The sequence below is a fragment of the Zeugodacus cucurbitae genome, chromosome 2 (assembly GCF_028554725.1).
Source record: "Zeugodacus cucurbitae isolate PBARC_wt_2022May chromosome 2, idZeuCucr1.2, whole genome shotgun sequence".
Classification (NCBI taxonomy): Eukaryota; Metazoa; Arthropoda; class Insecta; order Diptera; family Tephritidae; genus Zeugodacus; species Zeugodacus cucurbitae.
This window is the reverse complement of record NC_071667.1, coordinates 14524713-14552271: the sequence shown is the minus strand read 5'-3', so window position 1 is coordinate 14552271 and position 27559 is coordinate 14524713. Positions and strand designations below refer to the sequence as shown.

The following is a 27559-nucleotide window of genomic DNA, read 5'->3' as shown; positions in this document are numbered from 1 at the left end:
GTATCAGTGGCTTTGGCTTTTTAATCTTCGCTATTATTTCGTCCGGCGATAGCGACAGTATACAGTAGGGCTCGCCGCGTACCACCACCTCCTGCATGATGATGCCAAACGAATAGACGTCACCCATTTGTGTTCCCAATACGCGGCCATGGTGATGATGATTGGTTTTCATTGAATGCAACAATTTCGGCGCTGTCCACAGAAGTTCCTTAGAGGTGCGTGTGGGTGGCAGCAGGTTCTGCGCTTCATAGAATGATGGCAGAACATAATCGGTTATTTTCAGTACCCAACTACTCCATAACATAATTGCGAGACGTTAATGTGCCGTACACGCGCAGGTGTGAGGTGTGCAGATAGCGCATACCGCGCACCAAATCCGTCAAGGGTATCTCTTTCAGTTGCACCAAATCACCATTGTAGCGTGCACGCATGTCTAGGAGCGCTGGATTGTGACGCGCTAAGCTATTCGTGCCCGATGTCCCTTTGCCGCCATTCGCTGTGGCTACACCACCTGCTGCGGTGGCTGTGCCGGCACCCGGTATAATTAGGCCAAGATTTTTTAGCGAACCAATTGAACCTTTGAGCAAATCAGGCTTGTCAACTTCGGGGCCACCGAACTCTTGTAGATGGTGCAGCAAACAACAAAGCATCGCTTCGATGCCCTCATCGACCTAATTAAAAAGAGTGGGCATAAAAGCTTTCTGCCATCGATAAATTTTACGCAACATCAAATTAGAAAGGGAAGTTGTTGAGCTATTTGACCTTTTTTTGGAAAACTTCTAATTTGGCACTAACGGTTTGAAGCAAATAGACTCTTAACAAATGTGAATTCGAAATCAGTTCGCCCAGTAGTCCGATTTACATAATAGGATCGGGCTAGATTTTTATGCGTCTAAAGCCTGCCAACCCCTCAAAATTACAACTGTCGCTACTCAATAATAATAATCAAATTCAAAAGATATTTTCCCCAAAAACGATTAACTGCTCTTAAGAAGAATCTGATGGAATTTATTTAAGTTCATGTTTCGTGCAAGAATTTTTCAAATAAATCTAAACCGTGATTCTATAAACTCATCCATATGAATGAGTAGATTTTTTAATGAATTTCGAAGAAGTAGATGAGACATGATTTGGAATTAAAGAGCTTCCGACTTCTCGCTCCATTCTCAAAGTTGAACGTGGTTCCACTCACGAGGGCCTAGAATAGTATTAAACCGTTATCATCGAAACTAAGGACAGTCACTTTATAAAGTCAAGACCTTTTCAGATAACTGAGCAACAAAATAACTGAAGGAGATGTTTTGCCAATATTAACAGATCCATCTTTGAACAGGTTTCAATTCAAATGCAAGTTTCGGTTGTGTGGGACTTTTTAGGGTTTGAGGAAATCAAGTCGAAGAGTTAGTTAAGTTAACTTAGAAAAGTTAACTTGAGGCATGGATGGAATAAAGAACAAATACCAAGAGGTGAATAACAGCTCAACAAAGCTTGTCTTTCAGAGGACAAGAAGATTAAAAAAGTTCTTTGGTGTCTGTCGAATTCTCATGAGAATTAAGAGAAAATAATAGTCAGGAGTATATATTACTGCTATATTAAGGAATTTATACAAGTTAGAATATTATGGATATCTAAGATTTCCAAATATAATGTACTATAAGAAGATATTACTTTGAAAGGTCTTCGAAAATTCGATATTGCTATTAAGCACTAGATGTTTTTCGTATTATAGGCAGGAAAAGTTCTAATTTTTTATACGTAAATGCAGATTTAAACCCATTTAACCCGCCACAATATCAAATTTTACGCAAAGTGTATATCTCAAGCATTTTAAGCCGCCATAAACATAGTAAATAAGAGCTTTACTCACCCTACGTGAGTCGACTGGAAAGACAAAGTCATCAGCGGAGAGAACAATTTTATTGGATCCTTTCGAGAGGCGCTTACGCAGAAAGTAATTCCTGAAAGTATACAAATAATTGGATAATTAGCGCGGAACTTAAGCTGCGGTCACATAATTTCAGCTGCTCCTTTTATTAGTAAGGCTAACCAAAAATATGTATTAAGTAAGCATTCAAGTAAACATTATCTACACTTTGTGGTTGTACTAAAATATCTTAAAAAAAATAACTGCCATCCACTTGAGAGTGCGGCGCGAATACGAGCGCTGAGCCATTGTATCTTGCACTCGAGACTTTGTTCCTAAACATTAACCTGTCGTTTGCAATGATATTCGTGTGTTTCTGTGCAACATTAACATCGTGTTATATTATAAATATATTTTTTAGTAATTAATCGAAGATTTTTTCTCTGCGATAAATATTTTTTTTATAAACAATTTAAGGCCGAAATTTCGGTGAAGAATCGATTTTTTTTTTTGAGAAACCGCCATTTTGTCAAAATTTTTTATTTTGCTTATTCCTTCGATTAATTACTAGATTTAACATTATTTCAACGAAATCTGTTTGGTTTTTTAATTTCATATGATCCAGTTCCGAGATATAGTGGTCACCGCAAAACGTCTTTTTTGAGAGGAGCTATTTTTACTAGTACTAAGTCTTAAAATACAGTTAAAAGATACCATAATATGTGTATAAATTTTTGGATCAATAAATTAAAAAGTTTTCTCAGGAAAAATTCTGGAAAATTCACTTTTTTTAGAAGCCGCCAATAAATATCGTGCCAATTGTTACTCATCAAAATTTAAAAATCATTTCGACCGACTTGAAATGTTGATCTCAAATTCAAGTCAAACAAATAACTGTAATATAAAAAACCAAAATTGTTTGATATCAACTTTATCCTGCGTAATATTCGCTGAATTGCGTCGAATTGCGCGGAATAATCGCCAACTCAAAACTCTTCCCACTGATTTCGCACTAACTATTATTTTTTGTGGCGATTAAACAAAGTTTTACTGCCAATTTCAGCGTAGTGCGTATACTCGTGTCAATTTTTACGCTAATAAAATCCGAAAGTTTACACATTTCAGTATACCCATGTGGGTGCAGGCAAGCGCTTGTGTCATACTGATGTGCGTGGAGCACGCGTATTTACAAATACTTACTGCAGATGTTGCACATGTTCAAACACAGTTGCATGTGAGATGTTTACACGTATAAAATATGCAGCAACATGCAACATGGATGTTGTATACGGATACGTGTATATATAGAGCTTAATTTCATTTAATTGGTGTTATTTTTAAAGCTTCGTGCAGCGCTTTATATATTGCCAAAGGTGTTTCTGTTTTATATGGTATCTATGAATTTAGCAATATATCAGAACTTTTCTGTAATGTTCTGATGTGAACAATTTACTGATAGTTGTCGAATATCATTGACTTGAGTTTCGGCAAGAAACAATGCACCTTATAAAATTAATGTTTGATGTTTTCAAAACTCAAAACTTTTCGCTTTTATTACTATATTATAAATTCACCCGTCGAAACCGTCTTCCAATTCAGCGTTTCAAGTCAAATTCCTCAATTAGAATTAGAACAAATTCGCATAATCAGTGCGCAAGATATTGAAGAAACCACACCAAAAGTTCTGCAAATTTGCTGAGCTGGTTTGAGAAGTGAAGAACAACTTAGTTGAGTCTCGACTTTGAAAGTCATGACTTTGCTGAAATACGTTTATTTATTACGATACAATTAAGTGTTAATGCTGTAGTGACTTTGACGCCCTTCAATTCCAGCTCGTTATTATGCTACATTTACGCCTACGGCACTTGTTTAGCGCTTTCATCCATTCACAATAGTGACTGAATGCTCATTAGTGTATTTAGTCAGCTCTGGACTATTACTAATTTAATTATTTATTTGCCATCGCCGTACTGGCCTTCTGGCTGTAGTTGTGTATTTTTTATTAATTCTTTAATTTGGTTAAACGCAAGTGAATTCGAGCGCAACTTTCGCAATAGGATTGGGTAAGAGCGTAATAAATATGCCATAATCAATTACTTACAGACATTAGCTGGGCATGATAATCGTGGAAGATTATAATTATGTGTACATGAATGTTGTGGTGCTACATCGGATTATTACTCATAATGAACGAATATTTTGAAATAAAATAGTGTGAGTTCTAAAATTTAGAGTGAGTGTATCGTATTATGAGGAAATATTCAGATAGTGCAGGGTTGCTCAATTGGTATTGTATGATGAAGTGATCGTTAACAAAATATAATGAATTAATCGATATAATTATCTGTTGGAAATCGAACAATTATTTTTTCAGTGTTTCAGCTCTGAGAACGAAAGATTACATACCTTTCCACATCACTGAATTCAGCTAAGAAATATATTACTAACAATCCTGAATAAAATACACTTTTTTCGTTGTTAAAACTTGTTATTTTTAATATACGAATTATATTAGGTTGGCAAATATCTCCCTTCCGCCTTTTTGCTCTACATTCAATGCTTTATAAAAAGTGTTACACTGATCGGATTTAGTTCAAACATACACCGTTACGTTCGATAATCTGATTCCATCTAGACGGCATCTCTTTTGAGTTCACCTTTACACCCCAAGGGCGTTCTCCATGGACAGGAACAGGTGGTAATCACTTGGCGCTATGTCCGGACTATATGGTGGATGCAATAAAACCTACCATCCGAGCTCGCGTAGCTTCTGACGAGTCATCAACAAAGTGTGTGGTCTGGCGTTGTCCTGGTGGAACACTAAACCCTTTCTGTTGGCCAATTCTGGACGCTTCTGGTCGATCGCTTGCTTCAAGCGCTCCAGTTGTTCGCAGTAGATGGTAGAATTAAGCGTCTGGCCATATGGAAGCAGCTCATAGTAGTTGATTCCCTTCCAATCCTACCAAACACACAGTAAAACCTTCCTGGCCGTCAATCCAAGAAGGTTTTTTGCGTCAAATCATGCGGCACCCAAACATCAACCGTTTTTGTGTATCCAGCCTTCTGTAGATGGTTTAAATGATTTGTTGACTAACTCCCATCTCCTGATCCTTGCAAGTTTGCCTTTATCGGTATTCGTCGTCACAGGTCTTCCGCCGGCTGGCTTATCCATGGTGTCGTTTTCACCTGCTCTGAATCGTCGAAACCATTCCTCCGCAGTTCGAAGTGATAGAGTACCATCCCCCAATTAATCACCATTAATCTCACGGAACGTTTCTCTAGCGGATTTGCCTTTAACGAAGGAAAACTTTAAAATAACGTGAATTTAGGCGTTAGTGAACTCTATGTGTACACGTCTGTAACTGTTGAACGCAATATCCAAACTAATCATGCATTGCGTCGTTTTGCAGGTTATGTAAAGACCTTTCAAAGCTGTATAGTATTACCAGTATGAGCTCTGTAGCGCTTTATACATAGCCGCGAAATTCAAAAGACAAAAAGGCGGGAGATATTTGATAACCTAATATATTTGTTAAATTAACTCATATGCAACCAATTACAAGGCTACCTCAAACAAATTGCTTCGACTTTGCACCTAATTAAAAAAATGGAACACATTAAGCTAATTGCATCTAAAATTAGCATATATAATTACAGTTGAATACTGTGAACGCGAATATGCCACTTACCTCATTGATATGCCGGCAGCCACGCTTGCGGCCACAATAATCAAAAGCAATCCAATGCAAATGGCCACAATTGTCCAGCAGTGCCGCATTGCCAAAGCTGCACTGTGCTGACCAGCAGCGATTCGTCGTAGCCTGAATGTGTAATGTAGGTGTTGGAATTGATTTCATGCTGCTCTAGTATCAACAGTGGACGCCATTTGATTGAGTCAATTGATACTGTTGACACTGCATCCACCGTTGAATTGATGTCAGTTTTGACACCGCTATTGAAGTCAAGCATAGCCGCATTTGTGGATACGCTGCTCTTGTTGTTATTATTGTGGTTATTATTGTTGGCAGCCGCATTTTCATGCACCACATCCAATACTATGAAATCATACTTGGGCATTTGCGCGCTAATAACGCCAGCTGTCGTGTCAATGTCATCACCGACATTTCCGTTGCGATTTTCAGTGGGACACATTTTACACATTTTGCTTTTTTGCTTGAATTTGGTTTTGTGGCCAGCGCCGCTAGCTGTTGCCGCACACTGGTAATTATAAAATCGTAAAAGTGAAAAAAGTCTATGAAATTTCGTAAATTGGAATGGATGTATGTGACAGAGTTGTTTCAGCAATGTGCGCAGCTGTTGCAAGAATTTGCCGTTACGTGTAGTATTGTTATTGTCTTTGTGATTTTGTTGCAAGAACTGCACACAGCGTGCCGTTATATTCTCGATATTCGGACAAATCTCAACGAAATTAAGTCCACTCAGCTGTGGACACTCATCGAAGGCCGCCAAGGTGTCACGCGTCGGGCGCATAGTTGTTGTACTCGTGGTAGTCGTGGCCAGTTCCTCATTATCACCCACGAATGCCTCCGCAGCCATGGCCTCTTCGTGCTCTTGCAGTGCACGTGTAACGGAGCTATCCACGTGCATTGGCCAATTGAGCATGCCTGCCTCAGCGTCCCGCTTGCCATCGTTGGTCATCGCCTTCCAACGTCGCATATGGCGGAAATTCTGCACTAAACCAATGCCGTTGTCTTCGAAGGCGACCTTCAAGAAGTAGCGATACTTATCGCTCAGCACTGTGAGTAGCAGCAAATTGGACATTAGTTCGGCGCTGCCGTTAATGTGCGAAAAATTCTTGTAGAAATTATTCTCCGCGTGGCCACGTCTTGGGCCACCACACCTATGAGCAGCACTTTGGTGTGTTGCAGGCCCACCAACTGCGTGAGCAGTTGTAATGTGCTGTCATCGTTCATGTCCGCAGTGATGATAATGGCTATAAACGGATTTAAGTAAAAAAAAATTGAGATAATCGACAGCATCATAAAATGGTATTTATATAATATGTGAATTTGGGTTGTAATAATTATATATGTGTGTTTTAAAAATTGAAAATTCATTTAAAGGAATACAGAAACCATACTTATATGTCATATGTGTAAATGACCCACAACACTTACCTTTACCAATGCATGCAGGTCACGTATATCGTCGCCAATTCCAATTTTATACGGTACATGCAAGTTTGCCGCTATGGCGAGTGGCAACCCCAATTTTCATCTGCAACAAAAAGCAATAGTAAATAAATGGCGCTATAAAGCCTATATGTATATGTTCTATGTGTCGCAAACATCAAATTAATATTTTTATATACATATAGATTGCAGTGGCGCAGCAGAGCAGCACGGAGGTAGCGGTAGATTCAGGGCAAATGAAATTAAACGATACAACTGGGATGTCGTATAAAAGCTTTGTTCAATAGCCGCAATGGGTAAACAAAATTTAATTTGAATCAAATTGATGTTGCAATAGAGGCCCTTTCTCTAAAGCGAATATGTTTACAAAGGGTCGTTTGGAGGTTATTTTTAAATTTAAAAGGAATTAATGGCTGCTTATAGTATATATGGTAGGCAGAAGGTATACAATAAGTGAGAGTGAATCGAATCAGTATGACACGCATGTGTTGTGATACAACTAAAGTGTAATTCAGGTGTTTGATACAAATCTGGTAGACAAGTTTCACTTTTTATTTCTAAAAAATGTGTATTTTTTGTATTGAAAACGAAAAAAAAAAATTATTTGAAAAGTACTGAATATTAAGGGGGCAGGCTTGTATAAAAATAAAATTAAAACCGCTTTTGCCTTAAAGGTCGCTGTCAAATCTGCTGTAATTTAGTCAACTTCACGCCAGAGCAGACCAAATGGGGTTGAGTCAAGGACAGATTACATTTCATAAGAATCACAATTTCAACAATAATTAAATAACACTACTTATAAATTACACACTTCCATAAAATTAATACAATATCAAAATCTCTGCCTGTGAACCGTACTCCCACTGCCATATATGCACTCACTGTATATTGGTAGAAGCGCTGCAGGCATTGCAAATTTCTTTATTACGTTAGTTGTGTGTCTTTGCTAACTTCTTATTAAGCTTTACACCCTTGCACAAGCTTATAATTACTTGCATATATGCTTATATACAAGCATCTACCTCAGTGTGTGGTTTTGATATTTTACCACGACGGTGTATTTAAAGCCAGTCGCATTCCCTGCTGGGTTACCATACACGTGTGTGTGTGTGAAGGTAGACAAGGGCTTGTGCATGCAGTACTTAAACTTATTTTTGAAAATACTTTCACTGCTACATTCGCATGCATGCCCACATTTACATAACCACTTGTGTGCGTGCATAAGCAACATTTGTGACTTCGTTTTTTAGTTACTCATATGCCCTGTAGACGCACTCGTATCCAATCACATGCGCGCACACATACTCGACGTGCTAATTTAACAATTTGCTAAATTGCAAACATAACTAAATTACAGCTTAATTTTCATTTTCTTGATTAGCAAGCGAAGCGAAAATATTTATGCTCATGCATTTTCCAGGCTTTTGGCTGCGCAGTGTTTGAACAGAAATTTCGAAAATAATAGTCAAATGGTAAACTTGCAAGGCGTGGTAAGTGATTTGAGCGAACAAACCACACTTTTATGAACTCAGGCGTTGAGAATGCTAAGAATTTTAGAGAGAGAATTTATTTTGATGCGCTTATTCACCAAATTTGGTGGAAGTCACTGCAGAAACTATAAAAACAAGTAGAGTAGTAGTAGGAAGAGATAAGTTGGGATGTAACCGAATATTGTATATTCTAGCAATTTATTTATTTTATTTTAGTAAGAGAACACACACTTTGACCCACATATACGAAATAAACTTTACTAGAAAATAAAAATCATTATATATGTGGGATTGAGCAATCCTGAAACTCCTTTTACATAAAATAGCAAATCTGCGTTTTCAAACAACTCCGAAACCCATTTTCGGAAGAACAGCGTTTTTCGAAACTTTGAACAAGAGTATGCAGCATCAAGACGAAGAGTTTTCTGGACGACGTGTAGCCGTACGCATGTATCGACGTAGACGCCGGGAGATATTAAACTATATTTTCACAATAATAAGTACAGTTTCTTTTTCAACAAACTTTAAATATTCAATTTATAAACTAAAATAACTGAATTACTATATTAAATCACAGTGTAATAAAAGATAAATCCGTCTTTTAATCATTCGGAACATTTATTAACGTGTGGGAAAACTAAATCCCACATATATATGGGGACTGGGGTAATTCCTGAACCGATTTCAACTATTTCTCATATATATATATACATATATATATATTTGGCGTAGGAACCGCTTTAAGCGATTATAGCCGAATCCACCAGAGCGCGCCACTCATTCCTCCTTTTTGCTTTTTGGCGCCAACTGGAAACACCAAGTGAAGCCAGGTTACTTTGCACTTGGTCTTTCCACCGGAGTGGAGGTCGTCCTCTTCCGCGGCTTCCTCCAGCGGGTACTGCATCGAATACTTTCAGAGCTGGAGTGTTTTCTTCCATCCGTACAACATGACCTAGCCAGCGTAGCCGCTGTCTTTTTACTCGCTGAACTATGTCAATGTCGTCGTATAAATCGTACAGCTCATCGTTCCATCGTCTGCGGTATTCGCCGTTGCCAATGTTTAGAGGACCATAAATCTTGCGCAAAACCTTTCTCTCGAAAACCCCAAGAGTCGTCTCATCGGATGTTGTCATCGTCCACGCTTCAGCGCCATACATCAGGACGGGAATAATGAGCGACTTATAGAGTTTGATTTTGGATCGTCGAGAGAGGACTTTACTTTTCAATTGCCTACTCAGTCCAAAGTAGCACCTGTTGGCAAGAGTGATTCTGCGTTGGATTTCAAGGCTGACATTGTTGGTGTTGTTAATGCTGGTTCCCAGATAAACGAAATTATCTACAACTTCAAAGTTATGACTGTCAACAGTGACGTGGGAGCCAAGACGCGAGTGCGCTGACTGTTTGTTTTATGACAGGAGATATTTCGTCTTGTCCTCATTCACCACCAGACCCATACGTTTCGCTTCTTTATCTAGTCTGGAAAACGCAGAACAAACGGCGCGGTTGTTGCTTCCGATGATATCAATATCATCGGCATACGCCAGGAGCTGTACACTCTTGTAGAAGATTGTACCCTCTCTATTATTTTTTCAGCAATAGATTGAAGAAGTCGCACGATAGTGAGTCACCCTGTCTGAAGCCTCGTTTGGTATCGAACGGCTCGGAGAGGTCCTTCCCGATCCTGACGGAGCTTTTGGTGTTGCTCAACGTCAGCTTACATAGCCGTATTAGTTTTGCAGGGATACCAAATTCAGACATCGCGGCATAAAGGCAGCTCCGTTTCGTGCTATCGAAGGCAGCTTTAAAATCGATAAAAAGATGGTGAGTATCGATTCTTCTCTCTCGGGTCTTTTCCAAGATTTGGCGCATGGTGAATATCTGGTCCATTGTGGATTTTCCAGGTCTAAAGCCACACTGATAAGGTCCAATCAGTTCGTTGACGGTGGGCTTTAGTCTTTCACACAATACGCTCGACAAAACCTTATATGCGATATTGAGGAGACTTATACCACGGTAGTTGGCGCAGATTGTGGGGTCTCCCTTCTTATGGATTGGGCAGAGCACACTAAGATTCCAATCGTCAGGCATGCTTTCTTCCGACCATATTCTACAAAGAAGCTGATGCATGCACCTTATCAGTTCTTCGCCGCCGTATTTGAATAGCTCGGCCGGTAATCCATCGGCCCCCGCCGCTTTGTTGTTCTTCAAGCGGGTAATTGCTATTCGAATTTCTTCAAGGTCGGGTAATGGAACATCTATTCCATCGTCATCGATTGGGGAATCGGGTTCGCCATCTCCTGGTGTTGTACTTTCACTGCCATTGAGCAGGTCGGAGAAGTGTTCCCTCCATAATCCCAGTGTGCTATGGACATCCGTTACCAGATTACCTTCTCGGTCCCTACATGATAATGCTCCGGTCTTGAAACCTTCTGTTAATCGTCTCATCTTTTCATAAAATTTTCGAGCATTACCCATGTCGGCCAGCTTTTCAAGCTTTTCATACTCACGCATTTCGGCCTCTTTCTTTTTACGTCTGCAAATGCGTCTCGCTTCCCTCTTCAGTTCTCGATATCTATCCCACCCCGACCGTGTTGTGGTCGATCGCAACGTTGCGAGGTAGGCAGTCTGTTTTCTCTCCACTGCGGAACGACAATTCTCATCGTACCAACTGGTTTTTTGGCGTTGCCGGAGACCAATTGTTTCGGCTGCAGCGGTATGCAATGAGTTTGAGATGCCGTTCCACAGCTCCCTTAATTTTCCGACTGTTGTGCCAAAGACACCTTCTTTACCCACCCTGGCGTTAAAATCGCCAAGCACGATTTTGACATCGTGGCGGGGGCAGCGCTCATAGGTGCGTTCTAGGCGCTCATAGAAAGCATCTTTGGTCACATCGTCCTTCTCTTCCGTTGGGGCGTGGGCGCAAATCAGCGATATGTTGAAGAACCTCGCTTTGATGCGGATTGTGGCAAGACGTTCATCCACCGGGGTGAATGCCAGGACTCGGCGACGTAGTATCTCTCCCACCACAAATCCAACACCGAATTTGCGCTCCTTTATATGGCCGCTGTAGTAGATGTCACAAGGACCCACCTACTTCCGTCCTTGTCCCGTCCATCGCACTTCTTGGACGGCGGTGATGTCAGCCTTTAGTTGTATGAGGACATCAACCAGCTGGGCAGAGGCACCTTCCCAATTAAGAGTCCGGACATTCCAGGTGCATGCCCTCAAATCATGATCCTTAGTACGTTTGCAGGGGTCGTCATCAAAAGGGGGGTTTCTCATCCGAGGCTCGGTGTTTGTTTTCATTGGGGAGATTTTTTTTATGTGGTGGGTCCCAAACCCTACGCACAACCGCACAAGCGGGCTTCGCCTTCTCACTTTAGCTCGCCTCCAAACGGATGTCTGTTAGCTACCCAGGGGATACTTGGTCTAAAACCGGAAGTCGTGAGCTGCTTGAGTCATATGCAAAAGAATCGTTCCTGGCCACTCCCAAGTGAATGGCAATCAGAAACTTTCCTCACTTGCGTGAACTTCTACATATGACCCCATCCCCCTACTATTTCTCATACCAAGCTATATTATATCCAAGAAGTTCACTTAATTTTGCTAAGATATTTCACATATAAACTGATATATACGGCATAAAGTCCATAGGAAGTTTGAAAATCCGAATATGAAGTACTTATATGGGGGCTAGAGGAAATGTTATCCTGATTTTGTCCATTTTTTGGCACAGACACACATTTTTAGAAGGAATATATGTATATCTTTTGAATTACTTTTAAATATCTGAAAGATTTACCGATATTTTCAATAAAAAATTTGCCGCAAACTTCGAGGTCCCCATGTTCGATATCTGGACCTTGAGAACTTATAATGAGATTTGCGTAATTATTATATGGGCTATGCCACACTAGAAATTAAGTATTTATGCAAAGGTTTGGTCCGATATATTCACTGGTGCTTAGTATATAAATTGCTAAGTGGACGAATCAAATGGGCTTCATAATTGTGGTATAAGGAAAGTAGGCGTAGTTACCAATTTCTCCTATTTTCATACCAATCTCTTGATTGAAATTATGCTATACAAGCTAATGTTATGAAACGATTTTTAAATTGAAGATTTAATTTTTAGTAGTTTTCAACATAATCTTTGCGTGGGAGGTAGGCGTGGTTAAAATCCGATTTCCTCCGTTTGTAAACTGTATAATGATGTGCCTAAAGGAAATAATTTTGGTTGAAATTGCTTTAGTAGTTTACGAGATGTGTACACAAAACTTAGTAGGAGCGGTGCCATGCCCACTTTTCCAAAAAAATACATCCAAATATGTCCCCTTCTAGTGCGATACTTTGTACCAAATTTAACTTTTATAACTTTATTTATGACATAGTTCTTTTCGGATTTCGCCTTTTTATTGGCATGCCAGTGGTTCGATTTTACTCATCAAAATTCCTTTTCTATTGGCCAGATTATTACACATTTTACAGATTTTACACACTTTTTCATGATATATGTGTGGACGCTATTATACCGGAAAGTTTGCCTGTAATTTTCCAAGTATTTTTAATTGCCAGCAGCAAATGTTACTTGTTATCTTTTATCTCACCAGAATGTTGCACGCTGGTTGCATTGCATTTTATTTCTTTTTACCGATAATGAAATTCACCATTTAAATGTAAATGTATGCGATGATAGAAACACAGTTTATCGCTTGCCATCGAAAGCAAATGAACATTTTAATTCTGCTCGTTTACAAGTTAATCACCATTTCATTTGGGAGATTACTTTCAGAATTCCGACGAAATTTAACAATTTGTAGTGCAGCGAGAAGTTCTGAGAATTTTTATAATGGATTTTTGTTAATCAGCAAGTTCTGGTGCAGTATGCGAGAAAAAACATCAAAATCATAGTTATAAAATTTTGACAGATTGATTTTTTTTTCCAACTTGTGATATTTCGAGCGCCATTTCATTTCTAAGTATTGAAATTTTGTTGTAGTTAACAGTACTATTTGCATTTGCAAATAATTCTATATAAAAAATGCAAGCAATTCCATTTGAATTTCGCTGCCTATTTGATAATTACGCAGTCGTTGTTGCATAATTTTGGTTACGTGCTCTTTTTGTTTGATATAGTATTCATTTTGGCTAAAGTTCCATCGAAATCTGCTGGAATTTCATTCTGGTTAACTATGTTAGAGAGTTACATATTTGCTTTGAAATTATAAAATATCTATTTTTGTTGTTGTTTAATATTTAGTTCTGTGAATGCATTCTGCCAGCATATAATTAGACAAGATTATAATTCAGTTGTTAAAAGAAATAATCACAAAAGTATTATTACGATTGTATATCTACCTATTTACCTCTACGATTTTCTATGTTTTCATGCTTTATAGTTCACCACTGTGCTTTCATCAGAAATTCGTTTTTGGTTTTACAATTTAACACAAAAGAGCTTTGCAAATTTTCGTTCATAATCGCAAATACTTGATTACCACCAAAGTGCTTGCCTACACAAGCACAAATTTAATTTGAGGTTAATGCAACCAAAAGCCAGGCTGCATTTGAATTTGAAGTCTGCGACTATAGCACATACATACACAAATACATATTGTACTTACCGGCGTTATTATTCAACATAATAAGCTTAGGATTTTCCAGCATCGGTTTTGTGTTCAATCTATGGGATTTTAATTAAGTTGATTTGCTAACAAAGCGCTACATTTGTAGGTGTGTATGCACCATATATACATAATAAGACATATTTACAAACATGAACCAATAATACAGCGTATTAATATGCAAATAAGCTTACAATTCGTATGTATGTATACGCATATATGTACATATAAAACAATATCACATACGCACACTTAAGCGTTTTAGTGAATTCGCCGGTGATTTGGTTCATTTCGCTGATATTGCTGCAAACTCTGAGATAATGATTAGTGGTGAGTATGAAACGAGTTGTTGTCAAAATGATATCCGGCCGGTGTTTGCTTGAGTGACCTTGAAAGCTGACTAATTAATTTAGTTGAGGGTGTGAAGTTTTCGGATAGGTTGTGCAAACATTCGCGATATGCGCCTAATTAGTCTGAATTGCACTAAGAATGCGAGCAATGTGATAACGTAATTGATAGAAGATTTTTTTTTTAATATATACTATGAATGTATTGTATTTCATTAAAACAATTTAGCGTATCAAAGAAACATATTTAAGAAGTATTTTTGGAAATTTTTGTTAACGAATTCCGAAAACTCAGCAGTTGGCCCCACATCTGCCATAAGGTGTCTAAAAAATGTTCTTGAGGTGGACATCATAACTCATGATTAATTCATTCAAAATCAACAAACCAAAAATATTTCGATAGTAAATGGATAAATCTAGTTAATGAACGAAGGAAAAAAGACAATATTGAAATTTTAATTTTTGAAAGAATTTTAAACACAAATCTCACATTATTGTTCAAATTTTCGGCATATATTGCCTCGAAAAAAAAAAATAATAAAAACATAAAAAAACCTTAGTTCATTGACTTGACTTGATTGAATGTTATTCCAGACTAGAATTGTTATTCAGATGTGTGCAAAATTTAAACAAAATCGCTTCATAACTTTTTGAGATATCGACCTTAGATATAACACCTTAAATCAACGTTTTTTATATCTTTCTAAAATGTTAAGCTGTATAGAATTAATCCACATGAAGTCATCAATCACTAAGAAGGAAGTATAATCAACTTTGTTATTATATGAATTATATTTTTCACAACTATATATGCAAATGAGACTTTCTTCTTTCAACCATTTTTTTTATTCATTTATTTAAATATTTTACGCGGAAATCCGTATTATATACATCACATATTTTTACTCTCTTCATATGGGTGAATGTTGTAACATTTTTGAATATTTAATATATTTTTAACGTACGTTATAAAATTCATTTGCCATTCGAAATATTCACTTATTATTCGTTTCACTTTTGGCCGCATTACAAACGCGCAAGCTGGTGAGTGTGTTTGTGTATCACTTTAGTACATCATCAACGGGTTCACTGAACCTTATCAACAAAACCAAGCAAGCAAAACAAAAAATAATAATAAAAATACTTTTATTCACAGCATTTTGTAGTCACCATTATGACAAAAACAACACGCTGAACATGTACAATATCAATAGCGGCTGAAATACAAAAGAGTAGCCTTTATATACTTGAGCGTACAAAAGCAGCGAAAGTGCTGGAAAAGAATAAAGTAAAGTGTGCGTAATATTTACTGCAGCTAGACGATCATATATTGAGCACACACTCCTATCAAAGCTGTTGTATCAATGCGTGGACATGAGAGTATATATATATATATATTTGGCGTAGGAACCGCTTTAAGCGATTATAGCCGAATCCACCAGAGCGCGCCACTCATTCCTCCTTTTTGCTTTTTGGCGCCAACTGGAAACACCAAGTGAAGCCAGGTCACTTTGCACTTGGTCTTTCCACCGGAGTGGAGGTCGTCCTCTTCCGCGGCTTCCTCCAGCGGGTACTGCATCGAATACTTTCAGAGCTGGAGTGTTTTCTTCCATCCGTACAACATGACCTAGCCAGCGTAGCCGCTGTCTTGTCGATTATACATTTCATGAATGCAATATCAAATCTATAAAACTCGAATGTCTTTTAAAATTAAAAAATTTTGGTAATGCTTGAGTTAAAGAATATTAAAGCGTAGCTTTTGAGTTAAACTGTTTTCAACTTAAGTCACATGGTCATTCACGGTAAATCATTTATTTCACTTCCGCAGCGCACAAAGCGATTGTTTCCGATGATTTATGAGAAATGGAGACTGGGGCTTCATGACTATCCAATGTTAAGAAGACAGAAGAATACAGTAGCAAAAGCTGTCACTATTGTTGGCAAGTGTTGGTCTGATGTGTACAGATGTATGTATACTCATATAAGAAGAAAATCGATGAAGCACGTCTCGCAGATGTGACTATATAAATATGCTTTACACAGAACTGTATGACGACACGCAGTAAAGCAAATAACAGACATTTCTGATGAAAGCGAAGTATATTGGCCGATACATAAGAATATGTATGTTATTTTGTATCAGCGGCAATAGTATTTTGCTCTTTGCTGCCGCTTGAAAATAAAAATGGCGACGTTTGGATGTTATTCAAGTTTTCGCGACCAACAGCTGGATACCGCATATTTTTATCCATTTGACGTGCGCTTATGCACAGTCAGTCAAGGAGTCTGCATGCTACCTGATTGCTTTGCCTAAAAAGTCACCCGCTTGCTTTCATTATACTCTGTGTAGATATTAATGAGTTACTATAGACTGCGAGTAATATGCGCACTACTACTTAACGAATGGTTTATAACTACATGTACATTTGATCAGCTTCACTTGAATAATGAATAACTCACTTCTTAGGCTTTGGATTTTTGGTATTTTAACTTGAGAATTCATAAATATTAAAATAAGAATATCATAATATTATAGTTTTGTTCACATAACGGTTGTTTGTAAGTCATAAAACTAAACGAGTTAGATATAGGATTATTTGTATCAATATGATCTGGGTGACGAGACGAGTCAAAATCCGAATGTCTCTCTGTGCGTCCGTCCGTACGTGCAACGCATAACTTGAGTAAATAGTTTTTTTGTATATATCTCGCAAACCAATAAAGCTATTTAAACCAAACTTTCTGCGGTCGGTTCCCTTACGTACGCCACCACACACCATGAAAATAGTTGAAATCGGATAATAACCACGCCCACCTCCCATACAAAGGTTATGTTGAAAATTATATATACATATAACTCAATTTTGAATTCCAACTCATTCCTTCACTTTGTAATATATACATAAGGAACCAATGAGGATAGCGGAAAAAGCTTTGCATAAATACTGTATATGATCTATGGCACTACCTATTAAAAAATTGCCGAAATCGGACTATAATTTTTCAATGCCACGGATATCGAATATGAAAAACTCAGTGCCTTGTGGTAATTTTTCACCGAAAATATCGATAAATCTCTCAGATATATTAATTTAATTCAGAGGAAATCCTTTTCTTCTAATAGTGTGTCTCTGTACCAGAAATGGTTAAAATCGGGTCATAACTTCCCCTAGCTCTCATATACCTAATTACAGGATTTTTCAAAATACGATAGGCTTAATAGCTTATAAATCGGTTAATATGTGAAATATCTTAACAAAATTGAAATGAGCATATAATTTTACATATAATGTATGTTGGTGGTGAAAATGAGTGAAATCAATTCAGGAATTACCTCAGATTATATACTATATATGAGGAGTTTCGTTTTTCTATTGGACTTTATGCCGAATATATGGGTCAAATTGTGTGTTAACTTAATAAAAATAAATTGCGAGAGTATAAAATGTTCGTTTGCACCCGAACTTAGCATTTCCTTACTTGTTTTATATAAGCTTATTAAATTGAGCTAAATTACAAAACTCTTGAAATGTATATGCGCTATGCAATTAAGCGATTGACAATTGAATATTATAATAGCAATTCAATATTGTTCACATGCCATATAATTATACATTAAAGGGTGATTTTGTTCGAGTTCTGTATAGCTTATTTTAGTTAGCTATTGTAGTTAGTTAAATAAACTGAAAGTGACAGAGCGTCAAACATGTGCTGACAGCACAAACACGACTGATTTGATCGAATTCTTCAATGATTTTCCATTCCTCTTCTAAAACACCCTATATACATATGAGTAGCTGCATACAAACATATGAGCTGTTAAGTAGGCCAAGCAGAACAATTTCACGTGTAATTTATGTCCTTGAAAATATTATAATTACATTTTATTGTCATTTGTATTTTCTATATGCATAAATCAAGCAATTGTTGCGTATTTATTAGCGTTGTAACGACAAAATCATAAATTTTACAAACAATCAGTGAATGGCCATAAACAATATACATGACAGCTCATGTAATCCCATTCACTCGTAAATGCATTCATTCATTTGCTTATCTCACCACTTATGGCACATTTATTTACTCAACTTAATTGTTTGGTTATACATATGAGGAATTTTAATTAATTGCCATTCTGTTTTTATCACACAACTTGCCGGAAACCACTAAAGTGTGCAGATAAAAACGCACTTGCTGACGGTTTTTATGAGTTTAAATTGCAATTTGGTTTTTAACTGAATTCGTTGATTGCCTGTCGCTGGAAAGGAAAAAGTAATTAATGCAGTGTGTAAAAATATAGTTTGATTTTTGCGGAAAGAATTTTAGTTTTTTTTTTTTACATTTTATATTTTTTATGCAATATCAGTTTGACAACAAATTTATGAAAAGCAAACTAATTAATTAGTTTTTTATCGAATTTTCTTTCACAAATATTAATATTGGAATGGCAAAAGTTGAAATTTCTTTCACAAATAATAATATTGGAATGGCAAAAGTGTTCAATGGAAACATATGTCATTTTATTTTGAGTGTTATAAATGAATTGTTATTTGTATATATTTACTTTAAATAATTGGTATTTCCATATTCCTGGATCATTACTTTCCATTATGTAATTTTATATAATTAACTATTTCATTGTTCAAAGGGATTAAAGCAAATCAAAGAGTTTTTGAAAGGAGACCATGTTGTGAGTGTTTAAACAACATTTGATATTATTATAAATGCAATTTTTTGTATAAATATGTGTAAGATACGTAAATGTGAAGACAGAAGAAATATCGATTGCAATTTTTATTCTTTTCTATAATATGAAATATGCTCATCTATGACCGAGTCTTGACAGAAGTTGAATTGCACGGTTCATTATGAAGGTTAGAATAGTATAACAGTTTTATACTTTCACAACAATGTTGCTAAAGAGAGTAATATAGTTTTGTTCTCTTAACGGTTGGTTGTAAAACTAAACGTGTTAGATATAGGGTTATACTCGTATATATCAAAATGATCAGGCTGATGAGTAAAGTGAAGTTCGAAGATGGGCGTAATCGGATCACTGCCACGCCCAGAAAATGACAATAACCGAAAAAAATAAATAGCTATAACTCAGTCATAAATTAAGCTATTGTGTGGACGTGGCCCCGTCCACTACTAAGTTTTTTGTACATATCTCATAAACTACTAAAGCTATATCAACTACTATTATAACTTATGCAGTTCAAAAATGGAGGAAATCGGATTATAACCACGCCCACCTCCCATACAAAGGTTATGTTGAAAATTACTAAAAATGCTTTAATTCAGTGAGGGAAAACCCCAGATACCTTAAATTTCATTATAAAAAAGGTAGGAAGAGCTGCACTCAAATTTGTATACAAAGTTTTAAATGGGCGTGGTTCCGCCCACTTATGAGTTAAAAACAATATCTCCGAAACTAAAATAAACTACTTAATATTCAGGTTTTCAAACTTTCATGTTTCATGTTAAGTAAATAAATTGCGAGAGTTAAAATGCTCGGTTACACCCGAACTTAACCCTTCCTTACTTGTTTCTTTTAAATTTCAACTGTAGCTTCACACTAATGACACTATTAACACTAGATCTACGGGCATTGAGTCTATGCCTTGTTTTACGGAAACCCGCCATTTTGACGGGTATGTTGAAATGTGATTTCGCTGTAAGTTATATATCAAAAACTATAAATTTTTATTCACCATTATCATCAATACATTTTATATATGTAAAATTCACTTTCGTTGCACACACTTCGCAAATAGTTGTTAGTTTTATTTGCTTACATAATTAAATTTTGAAAGATCTTAATTCGCTTGGATTTCGGACATCAGGAAATGTGTTGAATACATTTTATTCATCCTGATAATGACAATGCAATTGCTGAGCAAAAAATTGAAAATTAAATTTTTTCTGAGATATGTTTACTACAATGGCCTCTTTCCACAATATAGAAGCATTGATGGTCACCAATTCTACTGTGTTATACAAAATACTTGTAAGAATCCTGACTATTTTCTATATTCTAGATTGCAAAAATTAAAGAATAATAGTAGAAAGCCATGATTTTCCATTGACTTTAGTCTGGATATTGTTTGTAAAAAGACCCCATTTCTTAGATCCCGAATATGGATATTTCGAAGATATTGCTTTACACGCACCTCTAACATACAAACTCTTTAGAAAAGATTATAATTGTGCCATTGAGACTACTCAAAATAAACTTTTTCAAAATTTTACGCGCCTCGGTTTCAGTATATATTTTTAAATGAAAAATAATACTGTCGTCAATTATGAGTTCAAAAGCACTATTTATATTCCCCGTCATAATATTTAGTTTTATATAAGCTATTGATTGTGTTGTACATGTTTGGACATACTATAAGTTGGTTATCTATCTAATACCTCCACATGCCACTATTGGTTTAGTTCATAATAATATAAATTAACATTAATTTAGGTTATAATATCGAGCTCATCCTCGCTTTCACATAATTTAATTATATCAGAATCCGATTCAACTTTTTGCTGATATTACATGGAACACTTATAATTTCTAACAAAAGAGACTACAGAAGTAATATTTCTCTTTGACCGACTAGTTTTATAAAAAAAATAAAACATATTTTACTACCAAAGTAATAAGTATTGTCTCTCCAAAATTTACCAAAGAAATATGATTATTTGTCATATAATCAGATTTACTGTAATTTTAGATAACAAATAAAAACCAATTTACAGCAAAATTGAATTAAATTATTAAAAACCAATATTTAATATTAAATAAAAAACTTGATTTTATATTAAGAATTTTTAAGCATGAAATTGCAAACCCGTCAATTTGACCGTAAATCTAGTGTTAATAATCCTTAATATATTCTGAGCTAATGCTGAAAAATAAGGGCGTAAATCTAAAGGTTCACGTTTCCTCTCATTGCGTTCGTAATCCACATGAAAATTAAACTTTCACTCTTCGAAATATTCTTCGAAATGCAAACTACACAGTCATTTCAAACACGTTTAATAGTAATAATAAATTTCCACGTAGTCACGACGAAATTAAAAAACAAAAAAATTTATTTAATATCCCTTTTATGTGCTTACTCTGAATTGAATTCACACACATACATAAATCGAGTAAAAAGCACATAATTTGATAAAATTTTAACTTAATGAGCACAATTTACTTTCGAATTGAGGCAAATTAAATAAATATGTATTTTTAAAGTGTTTGTGTGCGTGTAAATTCAATTTCCAGACTATAATTTGCGCTGAAAATAGTTGAGAAATTGCTTCGACAAGCGCAGAAATCTATTAAATTTCCAGCGCACACACAAGCACATGATGTTGACTGGTATGACAGCAAGTCAAAACAGTTTCGACGGAAGTAGTCGTGAAATGCGGTGTACAGCAATGCAATGAAATTTCCGTTATAACATTCAGTGAAGTTAAAAGCCATATTGAGACAACTCGCAGCTGGCGTGGATGAAGAAACGTCATACCCAAGTGATGCTGCTGCTGCTTTCGCTTTTTAACCTTGCTTCGGTAGACCAGGCGCGCTTGCCATCACTGCCGTGTTTATAGCTGTAATTATTTTCAATTTCCCTACGCAAAATAAGCTAAAGCACAAGTTAGCTGTGAAAGACGAATTCACACACACATATGTATATACATATACTAGCTGTGCCCGCGACTTCGTCCGCGTCAATTTCTGTTATCAAAGAACTTCTGCGTAAATTATATTTTTTGTTTTATTTTCTGGTGGCAGAAGAACATAGTGATTTTCTCCGCAACCTGATCTTGACAACGCGACATATAATTGGCCATGTGAAAAGCAGTCTTGGCGTAAATCGATCCCCACGTGTTTTAATGTTTGCCCCTGCGATTTATTAATTGTAACGGCGAAAGATAGCTTAAGGGGAAATTGAATTCTTTTAAAATTAATAGGTATATCATTTGGGATCATCGGGATGCGAGGTATAAGTACTGTTTGACCAACTGCTGGACCAGTCAAAACGATTGCAACGATCACGTTATTGCGAAGAAATTTGACTTGAAGTCGGGTCCCATTGCATAAATTAGGTGGTTTCAGACTTCTAAGTAAAATTATTGGGGCGCCTATTTTTAGCTTAAGGGAATGTGCAGGAAGGCCACTTGGATTCAAATAATTTAGAAACTCCTGTGGGCAATGGACCACATCTTCTTGATCCATTACATTATCAATAGATGTGTATGTGACCATATCTCTTTCAAGTTTGTTTAAAATTATGGCGTTAATTTCGTTCCCGTCTCCTACTAAAAGTAATTTTGAAGGGAAAATTATACTACCTCTCCCCAAATGGGCTCTCATATTTGTCGATAATTTTAAAATATTTACAAACCTCCATATTGGAGAACTTTTAAGGCAAGACTTTATAATGTCTGCTCTAGTTCCCCTTACTATTACGGGTAAAGTTTGTCGAAAGTCCCCAGCAAACATAACAGTAATCCCACCCATGATTTTATTTAATTAATAATCTACATGAAAACAAAAAAAGGATTAATTACTGTGAAATTATTAGGAACAAAGTAATATACTAAAAAAAAATATATACTATATAGAAAATAACTACAAAATGAAAATGTGTTTAAAAAGTATTACTACGATGATAATATATATTGCAAAAACAAATTAGCGCTGCGTTCAGTACGGAGCCGACCGCACGAATGAGCAGCGCGGCAATGTATCTCGTAGAGCTACAACCCCCTCCGGCGCGCCCGCAAACACCACTTCTCGCCCGCCGACCAGCGCAGCGCAGAGTGCAAGTGGATTTTGTTTCGGAGTTATTTATTTGTAATATTATCTTTTAAGTTGTTCGTTGAAATTAAGTGTCATCAAAGACAATTTTATTCAGAATTAAATACTCTTAACCAACAACACATTTATTTGGACAAAGTTTAATATTATTATGTTAGTACAACTCTAACAAATAATTTCAACCAAATTAGTTATCACAAAAACGGTACTCACGGACTTTTTCTAGATCATTAAAAGAGAAATAATTCTTTCATACATAACTTTTGTGTATCTTGAACCGCTTTCGCAGCGCAAGGAACGGAAGCCCTCAATGATAAATAATTTCCCCTGTTTTTTACACATTTACCACTGTTTATTCGCTCCTATTGGTCATCATAGCGTATATAGCCTATAACCTTCCTCGATAAATGTACTATCCAACACAATAAGAATTATTCAATTCGAACCAGTAGTTTCGGAGATTATCGCGTTCAAACATACAAACAAACAAACTCTTCAGCTTTATAATATTAGTATAGATAAATAAGCGTGTATTGAGGTACATATTAACATAAAATTGAAAGTGAAGCACAAGCGATGTAGTTAAAAGCTAGACAGCCACCTTTGGCTTCAGTATATTTCAACTATAACACATTAAAGTCAATACGAAGCACAGCCACCATGGCGTATACGTTACATGAGATTCAAACTCGCAACTACACACGGAAAAGCAAAAATCACTGCGCACATACGGCTGTATGTAAGTTTGTAATTGCTGAAGTTCGGTCTGATTCTGGTGTGCCTCTGTTGTTTTAGATTGTGCTGTGTTTGTGTGTGCATTTTTGGATGAATTTCGCTGTAGATGAACTTATGTTGTATGTTTGGCTTAAAGATTTTTTGGTTGGGCCTCACAATCTGTTAATGAATTCTTGTATGTTATTTGTCTCCTTCGTACTTCGTTTGATTATGGAGTTGTAAGCAGATTCGTTTTAATAGTTAAACTTAAGTGAATCTTGACAGGAGAAGAATTTCGTCGGTGGTCTGTAGGTACTTGGATTAAGGTGTAAAAATTTTAATTAAAATGGAATTAAATGGATTAGTGTAACTCTATACTAAATAAATTATTATTTTGGCAAATGAGAAGCTATTGAAAGGGCGCTAGTATATAAGATCTAAAATCGGCCAAGTTGGAATACCAAACCATATTTTATTACTCTAAATGTTTTGATTTTAAATAAAATATACCAAAACTTTATTGGAAATGGCGGCAAAACTTCGAATAGTTGTTTCGATAAAGAAAAAAATTGTTTTTGTTTTATATATATTTAGAAAATAAAATAACAAAAATTATGAGGTATTTGATGGTTTTAATACTGTGAAAAATTTAACAAAAAAATAAAAAATAAAAATTCCTATTGGCTCAGTAGTCGTTTGCATAGCGATACCCTAACCTATTTTAGTAGGCGCGAACGACTTTGTACTAAAACACAAATTTAATTTCATTCAAATGGGACTAGGAAAAATTGTGAAAATAGCACAAACTGTAATTACTAGCATTAAAAGCAACTAAAGTGGTACTAAAAATCCAGAGCAGCCGATTAAGCAATGTTATTTGCAGCCAAAAACAGAAATAGTAAGAGGAAATGAAGGAAATGAAGTGTTCAGTGGTAAATTACTGTTTGAATTGCGAATGAATTAACCGATATATAGAGATAGTATTTGAAGAATATAAGAGCTAAGGGGTATAGAGATAGTAATATGAATGTTTTAGTAAATATATTTTTTTATTAATTTCAGTAAAATGTGAAATAAAAAAATTTTGACTAAATTTCGATAACATTTCGCTGAAAGAGTCACTAAATAATTAAGGGTTTAGTTTTTTCGACCAGTTCATTTGCACTCCTACATTATCTGGCTGCTTCAACAAAATGCAATTGTTTTCTGAAATCTAATTCTTGTAATTTAGTTATGTAAATAACAGTGACTTACCGCCAACATAAATGTCAACATGAGTCCAATTAAGTTTTGTTGCAATGCTCTTCACAGCATAGGAAATCGCTTCAAATGAGGATAGAAAATTGCTAGTTTCCTGAAAGTAGATAAAGCACATAGATACAGTTGTTGTGCTCCAGTGTAAATATGTACGAATATTTACGTGTATATATATAAGTAAGTAAATAAGTTAGCAAATAAGAAACATATAAATGGTTTGAGGCATTAAGATGTTTTGTATTGATTATATAGGTCGCCAAAGCCAAATAAAGGCACACAAAACACAAATAACAAATTCACAATTCAAATTATTTTCTTCTGCTTTTTGTCTGTATTTTTATTTTTGTTATTGAGTAACAGAAGTCAATTGAGTTTTATGCAGCAAGAAATTCAAGAGAATTCGTCCAGTTGTACTCATTGGATAAGATAGACAATTGATAGTTAAAATATGTAAATTGTATTTTCAGCTGAATATTCCTGGAAAAATATTCTGATTTGATGAGAATATTGGCTGCGTAGTCTCGAAACCGCTTTAGTATTTAAATTGAGTCTGAAGAGTATTTTATTTTTGATTGCCTTAATCAAGTGCTGTGGAAGCTTTAATTAAATTGAGACATTGATACGTTTTGTTTTTGTTTGACAGATTATTTAAAATAGAGTACATTGTGTAAATCTTTATCTTAAAAATGGTTGAGAAAGCAGCCTATAAATCCTATGAGTATGAGTATAAGTATATGTATAAATATAAGAATAAGTATAATTATACGTTTGAATTGAACTAGGAGGAGTATGAGTATGGGTGTAGTATAAGTATAAGTAATTATATTTATTTTAATTTATATTCAAACCTGTCTATAATAATTCGCAAATACCCAAACTGAATTTCATTTTTGTTTACAACTATTTTTTATAATATCTCCTTCTGATCTTTCTGTTCACCTTGCTTTCATCACGTTACTTCGCACTTGAGGCAAAAATCTAAATCTTTAAAATGATTATTTAATTTAGGACAATTGATTGCACTTCACACGTATAGTAAAGCTTTTGCCTGATCCTATTCAGTTTTTTAATATTATCAAAAAAAAAAAATCATTTCCATTATGTGCCAAAAATGTAGTATACTAGCTGACTCCGCGAAATTATTTGTTTTGAAAACAAAGTTGAATTTGTATAGTGTTGGAAAACATTTATTTGCGATTTTTTTATTTTTTTTTTTTTCAATGTAACTCAGTAAGCAGATTCGTTTTAATAGTTAAACTTAAGTGAATCTTGACAGGAGAAGAATTTCGTCGGTGGTCTGTAGGTACTTGGATTAAGGTGTAAAAATTTTAATTAAAATGGAATTAAATGGATTAGTGTAACTCTATACTAAATAAATTATTATTTTGGCAAATGAGAAGCTATTGAAAGGGCGCTAGTATATAAGATCTAAAATCGGCCAAGTTGGAATACCAAACCATATTTTATTACTCTAAATGTTTTGATTTTAAATAAAATATACCAAAACTTTATTGGAAATGGCGGCAAAACTTCGAATAGTTGTTTCGATAAAGAAAAAAATTGTTTTTGTTTTATATATATTTAGAAAATAAAATAACAAAAATTATGAGGTATTTGATGGTTTTAATACTGTGAAAAATTTAACAAAAAAATAAAAAATAAAAATTCCTATTGGCTCAGTAGTCGTTTGCATAGCGATACCCTAACCTATTTTAGTAGGCGCGAACGACTTTGTACTAAAACACAAATTTAATTTCATTCAAATGGGACTAGGAAAAATTGTGAAAATAGCACAAACTGTAATTACTAGCATTAAAAGCAACTAAAGTGGTACTAAAAATCCAGAGCAGCCGATTAAGCAATGTTATTTGCAGCCAAAAACAGAAATAGTAAGAGGAAATGAAGGAAATGAAGTGTTCAGTGGTAAATTACTGTTTGAATTGCGAATGAATTAACCGATATATAGAGATAGTATTTGAAGAATATAAGAGCTAAGGGGTATAGAGATAGTAATATGAATGTTTTAGTAAATATATTTTTTTATTAATTTCAGTAAAATGTGAAATAAAAAAATTTTGACTAAATTTCGATAACATTTCGCTGAAAGAGTCACTAAATAATTAAGGGTTTAGTTTTTTCGACCAGTTCATTTGCACTCCTACATTATCTGGCTGCTTCAACAAAATGCAATTGTTTTCTGAAATCTAATTCTTGTAATTTAGTTATGTAAATAACAGTGACTTACCGCCAACATAAATGTCAACATGAGTCCAATTAAGTTTTGTTGCAATGCTCTTCACA

At 35.4% G+C, this 27559-nt stretch overlaps 2 protein-coding genes across 4 annotated transcripts in view; both read right to left on the bottom strand.

Annotated features, from left to right (window-relative positions):
• LOC105218644 (uncharacterized) overlaps nt 1–27559 on the bottom strand; it is a 246005-nt gene that overhangs the window by 160576 nt on the left and 57870 nt on the right. The gene's annotated exons all lie outside the window — the stretch shown is intronic.
• Nucleotides 192–26448, bottom strand: LOC128919949 (uncharacterized). Its single transcript, XM_054225844.1, is given in 6 exon segments — nt 192–671; nt 1868–1958; nt 5554–5635; nt 5638–6818; nt 7003–7102; nt 25256–26448. Coding segments are annotated over 4 exon segments (1563 nt in total). The 5' UTR covers nt 6647–6818; nt 7003–7102; nt 25256–26448; the 3' UTR covers nt 192–290.